Source organism: Notechis scutatus, chromosome 2, assembly GCF_049901735.1.
Source record: "Notechis scutatus isolate UNSWTSFEM ecotype Mainland chromosome 2, rNotScu1.2, whole genome shotgun sequence".
NCBI classification, from domain to species: domain Eukaryota; kingdom Metazoa; phylum Chordata; class Lepidosauria; order Squamata; family Elapidae; genus Notechis; species Notechis scutatus.
Window position 1 is genome coordinate 94076904 of NC_142010.1, and position 16294 is coordinate 94093197.

At 40.7% G+C, this 16294-nt stretch overlaps 1 protein-coding gene across 1 annotated transcript in view; it reads left to right on the forward strand.

Moving 5' to 3' along the window:
• The window catches only part of SLIT3 (slit guidance ligand 3), a 519460-nt gene that overhangs the window by 366456 nt on the left and 136710 nt on the right, over positions 1-16294 (forward strand). Inside the window, exon 15 of the mRNA XM_026688600.2 lies at positions 13502-13652. Within this exon, the coding sequence (XP_026544385.2) occupies positions 13502-13652 (151 nt within the window). The remainder of the gene's footprint in view (positions 1-13501; positions 13653-16294) is intronic.

The window sequence follows — 16294 nt, forward strand, 5'->3', positions numbered from 1 at the left end:
AGAATAAAATCTTGTATAATTGAAGAACACAGTAAGAAACAAACTTCTGGTATAACAAATTCTACTCATATTTTACCTTTCACAAAGCATTGAAAACTTGACTTTGCCATCAAGACCTTCATAGTATGACTGAGCCCATTTTTGTGGTATTAACTATGCTGAGATTCTTTGTTATGTTATTTTATATTTTTCTTATTGTTTTTACACTTGCTTTTACTATGTTTTTACTCTGTTTCTAACTTAGCAGCCCAGACTCATGTATAAGACATGAACACACACACACACACACACACACACACACACACACACTTTTCTTTCCATACAAGCTTTTCAAACTTCCAAAATGACCATGCAAAAATCAGTAAAAAAAATAAATCCATCTCTTTGGAATATTGCTAATTAATAAATAAACATAATACTTAAAAAAACAATATAATTTTAGCAATTTATTCCAAACATACTTTACATTATGTCGAAATGTTTTTTGGAGGGGACATTGTAAAATCCAGATTTCTTAACTCTGGAAATCTTAAATCTGCAAAATTATATTAGTTTAATACTAATTAAATTGCTGTTGCTTTTAAGGGCTGCTAGAGCTACAGTCATTAACCCTTCCACAGGGCAGTTTAATAGCTAGTAAGATAATTTAAAACCTGTAATATATACCCTCCTTGGGATCCTTTTCAACATGAGAAAAATAGATCAGAGTTACAGTTCACATGCAGCCACCCGGCTTTACAATATTTCTCTGTTAGGGCTCTGTTCCTTGTGCCAAATGCATGCATTCTTCGTTTGTTTTATGTGCTTTTGTAGAAAGCTTCTGCCATCTATAACACTCTAGGTGAAAACAAACAGCACCACTGTTCAGATTCACATATATGAATTGGGACTTTCTTTGCATAACAGTTCTTACGGTTTCCTGATAGTGCTCCTAATAAGAGATTTCTCTAAATCAAACAAACACCTTACTTAAGTTGGAGGCTTCTGGTTGGGAGGGAGCAGACAGAGATGTAATTATGCCACAATAAATGTTACTTTTTCACCATGGTGTTTGGATACAGTCATTTAGATTCCAGTGCAGTATAATTGTGGAAGTGTCCATGCTACTGTATAATGCAAAGCAAAGCAGCACCACAACAGATTTTTTTTAATAGCAATGAAATATGAATCAACAGAAGCTTCATTGTGCTTATTGACAATGTCATGCTTAAATCCGGAGAATAGAATATTCAGACTCCTGTCTAAATCTAGAGAGCAAGGGTCCAAACTTCATAATTTTAAGACTTGTGGACTTAGTCAATAAGTCTTAAAGTTTCTAAGTTTGGAGGTCCCTGACTTGTGGTTATAACAGTCAAAAAGGTAGTGTAGACACCTGCCTGTTTTAACTATTTTCAAACTATATCTAATGTATTAGTTCCTATAAAAAAACTTAAATGTTTGAATGGGGATAGGGAAGAATAAGCATTATGACATGCTGATTATACCTTTATTTTAAATGCCTTGGCTGTATTAGAGGGAAGTTATTTTCTAAGCATTGCAACTCAAAAGCAAAAAAGCTCACTTAAAAGAATAACACTATTCCATAAAAAATTCTACATGCATTGTAATCTGCTTAATGATGTCATGGATCATGTTTACAATCTGCACTTATTCTTCAGCATTAGCTGTCATCTGTAAGCCTTTCAAAATAATTTGTAACAGTTTCATCTTCAAAAGAATCTGTTAGTTGTTCTTCTAAACTTACTGTACAATACAAATTTATTTTTGCCTTTGTAACAGTAAATTTGACTTCTTGAACTTCAGCTCCTTTATGCATGGGAGAAATGGACATCAGCTCACAATGAAATCTCCAGCTTGTGCTTCTCCGTGCTACTTCCTTTCAACGCTCTTATCTCTTTGGCGGCTGCTTAACACTGACTCTGCCTATTAATGGGATTTTCCTTTGTGCTTGATCTAACCATGTGGTAGAACAATACAAATTGAACATGGTTCTGTCAAGCACCATGGAAGGCTCCATGCTTTCCTGCAGCATGGCATGCTGGAACACTTCTTCTGTTTTCAGAAGCATCAAAAGGTGAGAGATGACCTCATTGTGAAAGAAAGAAGGAAAAATAATAACAAGAGACATATGGTAAAGAGAACTGTAACAGTTCAGTTTCATAATATTTCATACAATTACCTAGCTTGAAGCAGATTTTACAATAAGTCCACAGGTCAGTCAAGCATTTAAATAGCAATTTTGAAAATAGCTTGCATGTGAAATAACTCTGGCATTATTCCTTCTAAGTGTACAAATTGAGTATCTAAAGATATTAGATTATGTTCCAGCTTCAGTGATGGTTTCATGATGTAAAATTTATTACTTTATCTTGTAAGCTGGGCACAATAATGTGATATTGTGTAGGATGTTTCCCATTATTAAATAATTCCAGGGTAGTATTATACGTGTTTAAGCAACCATGTGCTTTAAGAAAAGTCATTGTGTTGCACATAATGACATTCAGTTACAGTATAATTCTTTCTAAAACAAAGAGAACTATAGTTAGTAAGCAGAACTGTGGAAACTTCTGTATTCTTGGCCAAGAATGAAAATCCACTTTTGATATTGTTCCATACTCTGTATTTGGAAAGTATAGCAATAGAAGCATTAGAACTTAGACTTATACAATATACCACTTCACAATGCTGTACAGCCCTCTAAGCAGTTTACAGAGTCAGCATATTGCCCCCAACAATCTGGGTCCTCATTTTATCGACCTCAGAAGGGTGGAAAGCTGAGTCAAAGCCTGGTGAGATATGAACTGTCAAAATGTAGGCAACTGGCAGTCCTCAGAAGTAACCTGCAGTTCTGCATCCTAACCACTGTACCACCACTGCTCTTAAACAATTGTTACAAAATTCACTGTAATATGCATGTAACCATCTAAATATCTTATTTGTTTCTATAATGCCTACCTTCTGAAGGTGCTGTCTTTGTGTATCTTCCAAATAAACTGTGCATCTGTAATGGAGCCAACACAAAATCTTACTAAAATTTTACTACCTAGGGTATACTTCCCATTTACCAGTTGTAATGATCTTGCCATCGCTATCAAAATAAAATCATATGCTAAATATACACACTTGTCTGTAAATATGTAACAATAGGAGAAGTTTAGAAAATGATTTGATTTTACATAATTAGTAAATGAGTTTTCCAGTATTCAGGAGATCAAGTTATACAGTTTTTTTGCAGATATTTCAGCTTACATTCCAACAAGGATTCCTCACTTCCATGTTTCAAAAGTGGAAATTCCCTTGCAGTATTTGTAGTCGGTATTAAATTTTGTCCTGGGGTTTGGGATTGGATGACGATTAGAGATTTTCTGGGAGATGTTGATTAATTTGTTGCTAGGATTGATGTAATCTTTATTTTGATTGGTCCACATCAAGGACATCAATTAATTGACATCATCCAGGAAATCTCCAACCACTAACCAATGTCCTTCAGTTTAAATCTTACACAGGAAACTGAACAGCAACTCCCACTTCTGAACTGAACCTTAGTAATATATTCAAGGAATCCCTGGATTCCTTGAAACATAGATCAAGTCTTCTGGTGTGTATAATTGGGAGGACCTGTTTTCTTATTGATTTGTAGATTTCTGACATACTGTGGAATATATAAAAAATTCTTCTAACAATATGATAGTACTGTATATTGCAGATCATCAGTGTCCCAGGGGCTGAAGTAATCCAATTATACTATAGTAATTTGTCAATTGGTAATCTTAACCTTCCTTTTGGCTGTAAAAAATAAAGTGGGTTTAAGTTTGCTGTGACTTTTTGTCAATAATTCTTAGCTTATCTCTTATGTGTAACATTTCTCTCTGAAAAGTGAATTGAGAAGCTGGTTTTCTTGAGCATTCTCTTATCCCGCCCCCCCATGAAAAACAAAATATTCCTCTGCCCCCCAAAATAATTGTAATAAGTCAATTACAATAGACTTTGTATATTACAATATTACAATAAACAATTAAGTCTCAATTTATTGAGTTTCAGAACATAGCCCTTTCTCAATTGAACTGAATTATTTTCATAATAGGCATTTTGACTAAAGTAATAATGAAATGCAGCACACACACCCCATGCTCCATTTTAAGTCCTTATGGGCCTCAGGGAAACCTCCTGGGGGTGCGTTTTTGCTCCCAGGAGGCTTCTCTGGGGTCCAGGAAGGCAAAAAATGGAGCAGGGGGGCAGGGGCGGTGCTGCACTCCCTCCATTTTTTGCCTTCCTGGGCCTCAGAGAAGCTTCCTGAGCAAAGCAATAAGACAAGCAAGCAGAATCCTGGCACATAGGAACAGCTGATCGTCGGGATGGGGGAAAAGAAGAAATACCTTAAGGAGTGACTGGGTGGGGAAGAACTCAGTCAGCGATTGCAGGCATGCACGCAATGTTGCGCATGTGCGATAAGGACTGCCTGAGCAAGGAGGAGAGGGACGAGCAGAGAGGGGTGGGGCCAGCCAGGGGCACGATTTGCCAGGTCTCCAAAATGGGCAGAATCATAACAACCTGTTCTATAGAACTGGTAGAATCCCATCCCTGATAGTGGCCTATTTTAAAAGAAAGTAAAGTTTCTTGAACTCAGTTAGTTAGTTATGTGTTCATATGTTGTTAAAATATTTATACTCCTAAAGCAGACTCACCAATCTTCTATGCTATGCTAATGTGAATGACTTCCTCCAAAAACTTCCAACATTTTGACTAAAATAATAATGAAAGCTAACACAGAAGTAAATAATAGCAATAGCACTTAGACTTATACACCACTTCATAGTGCTTAACAGCCCTCTCAAAGATGTTTACAGAGTTAGCATATTTGCCCCAACAATCTGGGTCCTCATTTTACCAACGTTGGAAGGATGGAGGACTGAGTCAACCTTGAGCCAGTCAGGATTGAATTTCTGGCAGTGAGCAGTGAGTTGGCCTACAGTACTGCATTCTAACCACTGTGCCGCCACAACTCTTACATAATGGAAGATATGTACCAATATGAACTTTAATTTTGTAGTTCTTATATTTTTTTCATCCAAATGTTTCTTTTTTAAAAAAGGTCACCTTCCAAGGTATTTCCATTCTTAAAGTTCTACAAGTAACATTATTCCATAGCTTTCATGTTATTCCACAGGTTTCTACTGTAAGCACATATACTTTCATATTTATTTTTGTAATGGAAAAATGATTGTACATCATCCTTAGTGTTACATCTCTTGATCTGCAACTTATCTGTTTAAAGCCAGGGGGAGCATGTCTGATAAAGTAATGTAAGTAGAGATTGATGGACACAAATAACTGCAGCCAGATGGCTGGCTTTAACATTAGTTACCATAATGGGAATAACATGATAGAACTGCCACCTGTCCAAATGATCTCGAGGCACAGGTTAAATAATAAATTTCCTCCTGTTGGCAACTGATTGCTGATGTTTTGTAGGCTGATGGGTAACTTGGAGTACATGATAATGGTGTGTGTGTTGATCACATTGTACAATCCTCTGGATTATTCACATTTAAAATTTTAATGTGTATGTATGTCTTTGTAGCCAATAAGAAAACATTTCTGATTCCTGTTGTTGCTATTTCACCTGAGGAACATGAGGAAGAAAATGTCATATCCTAATCGGCTTTTTTAAAAAAAACTCTTGTTTCTCTAGAGTAAAAGAAAACAGGCCTGGAATCACAATATCATATATAGTAATCCCTCCTTCCTATTCTTTGCTCTCTACCCATTAGCTTTTGTTGTTGTTGTAATCATATAGTTGTATTTCTTATTGTGTTATTTTTCATTGTTTATTTTATTGCTATATTATCTTTTATTCTGTTCATACTCTTTTCATTTCTTCCTTTTTATTCTTATAAGCTGCCTAGAGTAGCTCCATGGTGAGCTAAGTGGAAATAAATTTAATAAATCCATTAAATAAATAAATATATTCTTTATTAATTGTGTTTCTTAAAAAATGGTGTTCTTTCAGCACTGGGTTTTCCACTTGAAATAAATAATATTAAACAATAAGACCATAAAACAACACTGAGGAAGGAGAACAGGAAAGTGTATTTATACAGTGAGGAAAATGTTTCATCCTATAAAAAATATTTTTAAAAATTAGTGTATATTACATTTAATGCTTTTGTTCTAAATATGTTCTCTCTAAAACAAGATCTACTGATAACTTTTCAATAAGAAAAATTTAGCTTTATCTGAATATCAAATTACAGTCTATCTATGAAATCTATGAAATGTGTCTTTCCATAATTGGGTTCTCCCAGTTATATATCCTATGGTGGTTTGTAGCCTTTTTTTAAAATACATTTTAATACACTTTATGTTATGTTTGGAGAATAATGGAGACCAGACATCTGACCAGTGATTTCAACTCTTTAATAACAGTAGATAGAACAGAACAGAGCAGGTATGGGCAGCAGTAACCCTTTTATAGGGTTGGCTGCTACCTTATTAACCAATCATATGTGCAACAAGTTCAACTAATACCCAATAAGAAGTGTCCTAATATTGACCAATCAGGGACTTGTTATGGACCAATCCTTGTTCGTTGTTTAAGGACCAATCAGGTGTGCAGGCTTCCAAAACCTGCTTTGCATTTGGGCTATTTACTTTTTTTTAATTGATTCACAACACCCTCCCCTTGGGTTCCGTTTGAGGGGAGCTGTAACAAAATCCTCAAGATAGACAGGCCGTTTGGTCTGTCTGGATGATTCCGTGGTTCCACGGGTTTGGCCTAAAGTCCGGTTCCAGTGGAGCGTTTGGATGATCTCTGTTAAGCTCTGTTTCGCTGCACGGAATTTCCGTGTTGCTTTCGTTGTGGTTGTCCCCACCAATCAGTGTTTCTTGGGGTTTCGCAGTTCGGGTTCCCCCATGTTCACGTCCCATGGGAAAATCAACTCCCTCCCTGCTTCGATTCCCGGTACTTCGCTGGGCCATAGGGTCTCCGTTGGCCTGCTATCTGTCATATCGAAGTCAATTTCCTCGATATTTCCTCCCCCTCAGTTGGTGAACCCGGGAGCCATGGGCGCTGGGTGGTAATCTCGAACGGAGTTGGTCTATGTGGCGTTTCCACACCCTCCCATCGTCTGTTAGCAGGCGGTAAGATCTAGGCCCTATGAGGTGGGTGACGGTTGCGGGTATCCATAAGGGTCACCAGAGAAGTTTTTGGCAAAGATTAAATCGCCTACCTTAAATTCCCGGCATTTGCTGCTGGAGCCGAAAGGCTTTTCAGGTGCGTATGCGGGGTGGAGCCGGTCAAGGTGCGATCGTAGTTTCCGCCCCATGAGAAGTTCGGCGGGCGTTTTGTTGGTAACGCTGTGGGCGTGATGTGCTGCAACAATAAAATTCGATTGATTTTTTCATCGATGTTTCCGAATTCCATTTTGTGGAGGGTCTTTTTACAAACTGTACCATGCGCTCTGCACGTCCGTTCGTCGCAGGGTGCGCGGGCGAGGTTAGCGCATGGCGGATGCCCCGGTCAGCAAGATATTGTTCAAATGGTAATGCTGTGAACTGTGGGCCGTTATCCGAGACCAGAACGTCCGGAAAACCATGTGTGGCAAATAGCCTGTTTAATTTGTTGATAACTGAGTCCGTTGTAGTTGTGTTCATTCGATGGATCTCGAGCCAATTTGAATAGGCGTCGACAGTAATAAGGAAAGTGTGCCCTTTTGTAGGCCCCACAAAGTCAATATGAATACGGGACCATGGTCCCCCGGAGTTTCCCATTCGGTTGGGCTTGCTTTAGGTGGGGCGTTGCTGACGTCCTGGCAACGTTGACAAGTAGCGACCCAGGCCTCGATTCTTTTGTCGATTCCCAGCCACCAGGCGTAGCTCCGTGCGAGTGCTTTCATTCGCACGACGCCCGGATGTCCGTCGTGCAATACCGCTAAAACAGTTCGTTGTAGTTTGCCCAGGATTACGACTCTATCGCCCACAAGATGCAGCTCTTTTGGGAAAACAGTTCGGTTTGGCGGGCTTTGAAAGGCGCCCATTCAGGTGATAGTTGTTCTGTTGGCCAACCACGTTCAACCCAGCGTAGGATGTGTTGCAGGACCGGATCTCGTTTTGTTTCGAGGGCAATGTCCCTCGCCGTCAGTGGCGGCGCGTGTAGAGCCTCAATTTGCAGCGTTGGATAGTTGGGGCTGGATCTTCAACCGATTCTAGGAGCGGTGTTCTGCTCAATGCATCAGCGTGGAGAATTGATTTCCCGGGCGGTGTTGCAAGGTGTAGTTGTATGCCGCCAAGAATTCAGACCAGCGGGTCATTCTGGGGGACAATATATACGGGTTGGTTTATTACCCGCAATAATCCCCAGTAGTGGTTTATGATCAGTAATTATTGTAAACGCACGCCCATACACATATTCATGAAAACGTTTAACTGCAGCCACAATAGCTAAAGCTTCTTTATCCAGCTGACTATAATTTCTTTCTGCTTTAGCTAAAGTTCGCGAAAAAAGCGCGACGGGAGCTTCTGCTCCGTTCGGTATCGTGGGCCAGGATTGCTCCAACCCCAAAAGGTGAGGCATCACAAGTAATAGTTAACGGCAGAGTCTCGTTGTACTGCATAAGTACAGAATCAGAAGTTAGCAATTTCTTTACTTGTTGGAAAGCGTATTGTTCACGTTGTCCCCAAACCCATGTTGCTTTTTTGTCTAAGAGTCTATGTAATGGTTCAGCTACCATTGCTTTATTGGGTAAAAAGACGTTATAAAAATTGATAAGTCCAAGGAACGCCTGTAGATCTGCCTTGTTCCTTGGAGTGGGGCCTTCTTAATTGCCTTTAATTTGTCCTCAGTGGGATGGATTCCTTGACTGTCCAGGAGGTATCCCAAAAACTCCACCCTTTCGGTACATAACTGGCATTTATTTTTTTAACTTTGAGGCCTGCGTCTTGGAACCTTTGTAAGACCACTCAAAGTCGTTTTTCTAGAATGTCTCTGTTAGGGGCGGCGATGAGTACATCGTCGAAATACGGCACACGACCCCTCTTATTCCTTGTAACAGCCTTTCCATTAAGCTCTGAAAGATTCCTGGAGCAACGCTCACCCGAACTGGAGCCGGTTGCATTTAAATGCGCCCCTATGCGTGGCGATAGTTTGCGCCCGCGGTGGCTGGATCTACAGGCAATTGTTGATACGCCTGCGCTAGGTCTAATTTAGCGAAAACTTTCCCGCCGCCCAGGAATGGAGCAGGTGTTGCACTACCGGCACTGGATATGCACTTTGCTGAAGTGCGTGGTTTAGGGTGGCCTGGTAGTCTCCGCAAATTCTCAGTGACCCATCAGGCTTGATAGGCGTCACTATTGGGGTTTCCACCGGGCGTGGTCGGTGGGTTCCAGCACGCCCTGCGCTATTAGCTTATCGAGTTGTTCGTCGATTTTAGGTTTCAGGGCGAACGGCACCCGACGCGGCTTAAGGCGGATGGGTGCTACCTCAGGGTTCAAGTTAAATGAGATCGGGGTCCCCTTGTACTTGCCTAGTCCGTTCGCGAAAACGTCTTGGAATTCTTTCATGAGGGCTTCCTCCCAATCGTTGCTCTTGGCACGGTGGACTCCGGCTACAGTGATTCCGGCGGTCTGAACCATTGCAGGCCTAAAAGACTAGGCCGGTCACAGTCCACGACAGTCAGTGGCAGTGCGGCGGTGCGGTCCTTGAAAGAGACCTGGAATCGGCGGGACCCGACAACGGGAATTCGGTTACCCTGGTAATCTTTGAGTATAACCCTTTGAGGGTTGAGGTCTTGGCGGCGAATCGTCGGAATGAGCTGTTGGAGCGTCTTCCAGGACACCATCGAGAGGGATGATCCTGAGTCCACCTCCATTACACAAGGTTTGTTTTCAATAGCGACCTTCACTCTGATTTTCCCGGCATCAAGGGATGTAGCGTGGCCTATGGTAATTGTCTGGTGGGTCTATTCCCGCCTGGTTTCTTCCCGCCTGGTGGAAGTGGTGGACGGTTTGTTTCTGTAGGAGTGGCTTCCCCATTGGTGATTCAGTTTGTCTCGAGGTGTGCCGAAGAATTCTGAAGACTGGCATTCGGCCTGTCGGGGTTTGAGTTGGAGTTTTGTTTGCTTCTGCAAACCTTTGCGATGTGACCTCTTTTCCCGCAAATGCGGCAGAGTGCGTCGAGGAATTTGCAGCTGGATCGTGGGTGATTTGCTCCACATCCTGCACAAGGTCGAAATGAGCGTTGTGTGAACTGGTCTCGTTCCGTTCGGAGTTAGTTGACCTCTTCCTCATCGCTTTCTGACGGGGATTCTAGGTCTTCGTGGTGAGTCGATACCGGGTGTCTCTCTGAGCGAGGCGAGGTATCGTTGGCGAGTTGACGTAGCGGTGCGCTGGTGCGGCGCATTCGGGCTGCCGACTTTTGGTTGCCTCCGCTGCAGTGGCTTCTTTAAGCGCATCGGTGAGGCTGATGTCCCCCTTAGCCATGATTTTGCTCTGGATCGTGCAGTCTTCTAGGCCCAGAACTAGGCGGTCTCGGAGGGCTTCTTCTAAGTTAGAGAATCCGCAGAGGCCTCCAAGGTTGCGGAGGTCTGGCGACGTAGTTGGCAAGGCTTTCGCCTTTCCGTTGGTCCCTCTGGTAATATTCGTGTCTTCTGACTAAGGTTGGCACGGTGGGCGTAGTGGGCCCGTAGCAAAGGCTCGAGGATGTCCCAGTCCATCGCTTTTACTCGGCTGGCTTGGCAAGTGATTTTGCCATTTTAAATACGGTAGGCCCGCAGTGGGTTAGAAATATAGCTCTTTTTTTGCTGGTTGTTGCATCTTTCAAATTGTTGGTCTCCAGAAACATCTGGAACCTATCCATGTACGACTCCCAGTCTTCGGTTTCTGGGTCGAATGGAGCGGGTGGTGCGGCACCGCTGGCCATGTTGCCGTTGATAGTGCGTGTTCGACCACGTGCTCTGTTGGTTGCTCTGTAGATCAGTCAGCTCTTCGGTCTCCGTATCCCACCCTCGTCGCCAGTGTTATGTTTGGAGAATAATGGAGACCAGACATCTGACCAGTGACTTCAACTCTTTAATAACAGTAGATAGAACAGAACAGAGCAAGGCTATGGGCAGCAGTAACCCTTTATAGGGTTGGCTGCTACCTTATTAACCAATCATATGTGCAACAAGTTCAACTAATACCCAATAAGAAGTGTCCTAATATTGGCCAATCAGGGACTTGTTATGGACCAATCCTTGTTCGTTGTTTAAGGACCAATCAGGTGTGCAGGCTTCCAAAACCTGCTTTGCATTTGGGCTATTTACTTTTTTTTAATTGATTCACAACACTTTATTTATAGGAAAAGTTCTGCATGGCCATTTGGGTACAGGAATATATGTACAAAAATTTGTTTAGTATGTACAATAATGATCATTACTAATATTAGCGTGAACAAAATTCTACTGAAACTATTTTCAGAATCCTTTTGTTGATTAGTTTATCTTTTCTCATTTTTTTCCAATTCCTTTTTTAAAAATTGTTTTGAGATAAATGTATTTGGCATTGATAGTTAACATATTGGAACTGCAACTTATTTATGAAGTTCTTGAAAAAGTTAGAAAAACTAAGATTTAGTAGAATTGTTGGATGTAAAAGTTCAGCAAAAAGATGATGGTTCATCTAATAAACATTAAAGTAAATATGCAGGTATTTCCCTGATTGGATCTGTTGTGACAAACTTTTGATTGTATATCCATTAATAATTTGGCAACTGTAAATTCAAGTATCCCATTTACAGTTCTTGTTCATTAAAAAGGTTGAAGAAAAAAACTGAAAAAGCATTTCATTAGGCAAACACAATGTTCCTGACAGTTGTAGTGCAAGAGCAGACTAAGTTATAGTGCTTACTAACTATATAGTGACCAGGGGTGGGATTAAAAAAATTTAACAACCAGTTCTGTGGTGGCTAGATTGGCGTGGCTAGGTGGGCATAGCCATGTGACTGGGTGGGTGTGGCTTCTTTGTTTTTTTGCAGCACCCTCGCCCGGTTTTTTGGGCCTTCTGGGCCTCAGAGAAGCCTCCTGGGAGGGTGTTTTTACTCCCAGAAAGCTTCCCTGGGGCTCAGGAAGAAAAAAAATGGAGATTGGAGGTGGTACACAGTACCCCCACTCCATTTTGGGGCCTTCTGGGCCTCAGGGAGCCTCCTGGGGGTGTTTTTGGTCCCTAAAGGCTTCCAGGGGCCCAGGATGGGAAAAAACAGAGCCTGGAGGGGGCGCACAGCACACACCCCAATTTTTTGGGCCTTCTGGGCCTCAGGGAAGCCTCCTAGGGGGATGTTTTTGCTCCAGATTTCCCTGGGGCCCAGGAAGAAAAAAAATGGAGCTTGGAAGGAACGCGAAACACTCCTCATGCTCTGTTTTGTGGCCTTCTGGGTCTCAGGAAAGCCTCCAGGGGGCATTTTTCCTCCCAGGAGGCTTCACTGGGGTTCAGGAAGGAAAAAAGTGGAGCCTGGAAGGGGCACGCAGAACGCACACACCCTGGTTTTTTTGGGCCTTCTGGGCTTCAGGGAAGTCTCCTGGGGACGTTCTTGCTCCCAAAAGACATCCCTGGGGCCCAGGAAGGAAAAAAAACAAGCCTGGAGAGGGCACACAGCATCCATCATGCTCCATTTTGGGGCCTTATGGACCTCAGGGAAGCCTCCTGGGGGCGCATTTTTGCTCCCAGGAGGCTTCCCTGGGGCTCAGGAAGGCAAAAAATTGAGTGGCAGGAGCGGTGCTGCACCCCCTCCATTGTTTTGCCTTCCTGGGCCTCAGGGAAGCTTCCTGGGCAAAACAGTAACACAAGCAGCTGGCACAGCTGATCATAGGAAGAGCTGATCATGGGGGGGAGAAGAAATATCTTAAGGAGTAACTGGGTGGGGAAGAACTCAGTGATATCAGATATGCACGCAATGTTGCGCATGCACAATATGGAATGGCTGGGCAACAAGGGGAAGGACGAGAGGAGAGGGGTGAGGCCAGCCAGGGGCACGATTTGCCAGTTCTCCGAAATTGACAGAATCCTAACAACCAGTTCTATAGAACCAGTCTGAACCAATAGAATCCCACCCCTGATAGTGAAGAAAATAAAGTTTCTTGAACTCATTTAGTTATGTGTTCATATGTTGTTAAAATATTTATACTCCGATTATATTCCGACTCACCGATCTTCTATGCTATGCTAATGTGAATGACATTATACCTTACCTTCATTCTACTGTAACATTTGCAAGTATATAGTTAATACCATGCAATTTTTTTTCCAAAATTGTCTCTTTGGAAAGAAGACAGATCTCCTCCCTGCAGATTCACATAAAAGTGTTTCTGATCGCTTCAGAGCATAATGCAGAGAATAGTTAGTGATTTCAATTCATTCTTTTGAGGTTCCAAAATAAATAGGAGTGTTCTTTTCAATTGTATTTTGGGATATTACCCTTATTGGTATTTTACAATGTGTATCTTTACCTATAAATATTTCAATTTTGCAGGTTCAGAGGACTACAGGAGTAGATTCAGTGGGGAGTGTTTTATGGACCTCATCTGTCCTGAGAAATGCCGCTGTGAGGGAACATTTGTGGACTGTTCCAACCAAAAGCTTACTAGGCTTCCAAGCCACCTTCCAGAATATACCACAGATCTGTAAGTGTAATATTTTTGTAAGAATAAATATAAAATGCTTCACTATAAAAATCATTATTTTTGTGGCCCCAGCCAGATATTATCAAATACATCAATGGACAATGTTTGCTGACAGAACCTAGCTGATCTTGAAAATCTAAATTTTATTTTATTTATTTATTTATTTTGTCAATTGCTTACAAGATAATAGGTATAAGTAAAAACATAGTTATGAACACATGAATACATATAAGAAAAATAAAAAAAATAAAAGAAACAATAGGACAGGATGGTAGGCACGTTGGTATGCTTATGCATGCCCCCATACAGACCCCTACAGACTGTCAATAGTAGATAGTCTAAGGTCAAAGTTTTTGGGGTTTGGGGAAGAAACCACAGAGTCAGGGAGAGTATTCCACACATTGACCACTCTGTTGCTGAACTCATATTTCCTGCAATCAAGTTTGGTGCGATTAACCTTGAGTTTGTATCTATTGTTTGCTCTTGTGTTGTTATGGTTGAAGCTGAAGTATTCATTGACAGGTAGGACATTGCAATGTATGATTTTATATACTATACTTAGATCGGACTGTAGGCAGCGTAGTTCTAGGTTTTCTAGGTCTAGAATTTCGAGTCTGGTGGTATAAGGTATTCTACAATGAGTAGAGGAGTGGAGAACTTTTCTTGTGAAATATTTCTGGACTTTCTCAACTGTGTTAATATCAGATACGTAATGTGGGTTCCAGACTGATGAGCTGTATTTGAGTATTGGTCTAGCAAATGTTTTGTATGCTCTAGTTAGTAGAGTGATATTACCGGAGAAAAAGCTATGTAAGATTAGGTTAACAACTATTAACGCCTTTTTGGCTATGTAGTTACAATGGGCTCTAGCACTTAGGTCATTTGAGATGAGTACTCCAAGATCCTTGACAGAGTTTGGATCATCAACAAGGTCTTGCCTATTCAGCCTGTATTTTATTTTCTGATTTTTTTTGCCAATATGTAAGACAGAGCATTTATTTGTTGAGATTTGAAGTTGCCATTTGATTGACCATTCTGATACATGGTCAAGGTCTTTTTGAAGGGTAGCAGTATTGTCTGCGGTGTTGAATAGCTTTACATCATCAGTGAAGAGAACGCAGATGCTCTTGATATGATCACAGAGGTCACTTATGTAGAGTAAGAAAAGAGTTGGTCCTAGAACACTGCCTTAGGACAGGTACAGAATTTAATAGGACGCTCCCAATTTTGACCATTTGTTGTCTGTGTTAAGCCTGGATTCCCCAACGGGTGTTAAGGAAAACAAACTAAACAGAACGTGCAGCGAAGTCAGATAGGAAGACAGGTAAATGTGTGAGATAAGTTTTCTAGTTAACACGCAGTAAAAATACAGATACGCTTGTGCTATCAAAAATTATAATTTATTTCATTTAAGAATTATAGCATAGTCATTATAAACAGTCCATTAGTCAAATACCAAATTCAGTCAAGTCTTGTCGAGGATACTCTAATTGCAAAGTCCGTGTCGAATAGTACACATATAATAAATCAGTACACATATAATAAATCTGTCCAAAACTTATCTTCTCTCCGTTGAGAAATATCTTCAAAGTAATCCAACACTTCTTCTCCTCCCCGATCCAGCAAGAATGCAGTCTTCAATAAGCCAGCCAGAGAGAGCCAGAGAGTGCCTTGCTGCTTATATAGTACTTTTACAGCTGCACCCTTAATTACATTCCTTTAGCTTAAAGTCACATACACTTTATCTGACAAACCATGATTCATCATTTTATTATCTTTACCCAAAACAGTTAGGGTAAAACAATGTTATCCCTAACATTCTCCCCTTTTGGGTAATAATAATAAATATTACAATAATATATCCATTTACACTTTCAAATCATAATTGTCACAACTCTCTTTAAATTTTACAACACCTTGTGCTTTTGTAAACTGGTCTGCAATATTTTCTTCCGTCATGCAGTACTCAAGTTTAATTAGACCATTTTTTACAGATTCTCTAACATTTAAGTATCTTAAATCAGTATGCTTTGATCTAGTCTTTACAGCAATATTAGTAGCTAATTGTATAGCTGCCTGGTTGTCTTCGTACACAATAATAGATTCTTTAACAGTTATACCCATGTCTAATAATAACTGTTTGTACAGAATTAAGTCAGTGCATAGTAATGACAGACATGAAAATTCTGCTTCCATAGTTGACAAGCTAATATGCTGTTGTCTGATTGACCTCCATCCTATTAGTGTCTTACCAAATAATATAACCATCCCAGATGTTGATTTTCTAGTATTTATGTCAGTTGCAAAACTTGCATCTGCATAGGCACTAAGATTCAAATGACCTTTTGGCTCTAGATACAATGCATGGTGCATTGTTCCTTTAAGATATCTTAAAATTCTCTTTAATGCTTGCCAATGACATTGATGTGGATCATTATTATATCGTGCCAGCTGATTAATACTATAAGCTATATCTGGCCTTGACCAATTGCTTATATATGATAAGCTACCAATCAAAGATTGATATATGGTCTTATCAAATTTGGGACTTTGAGCATCCATTTTGCAAATTTCCTGACTCATTGGAGTCTTTGCAGGCTTACAAAGTTCCATTTTATACAATTTAATTAATTGGCAAATTT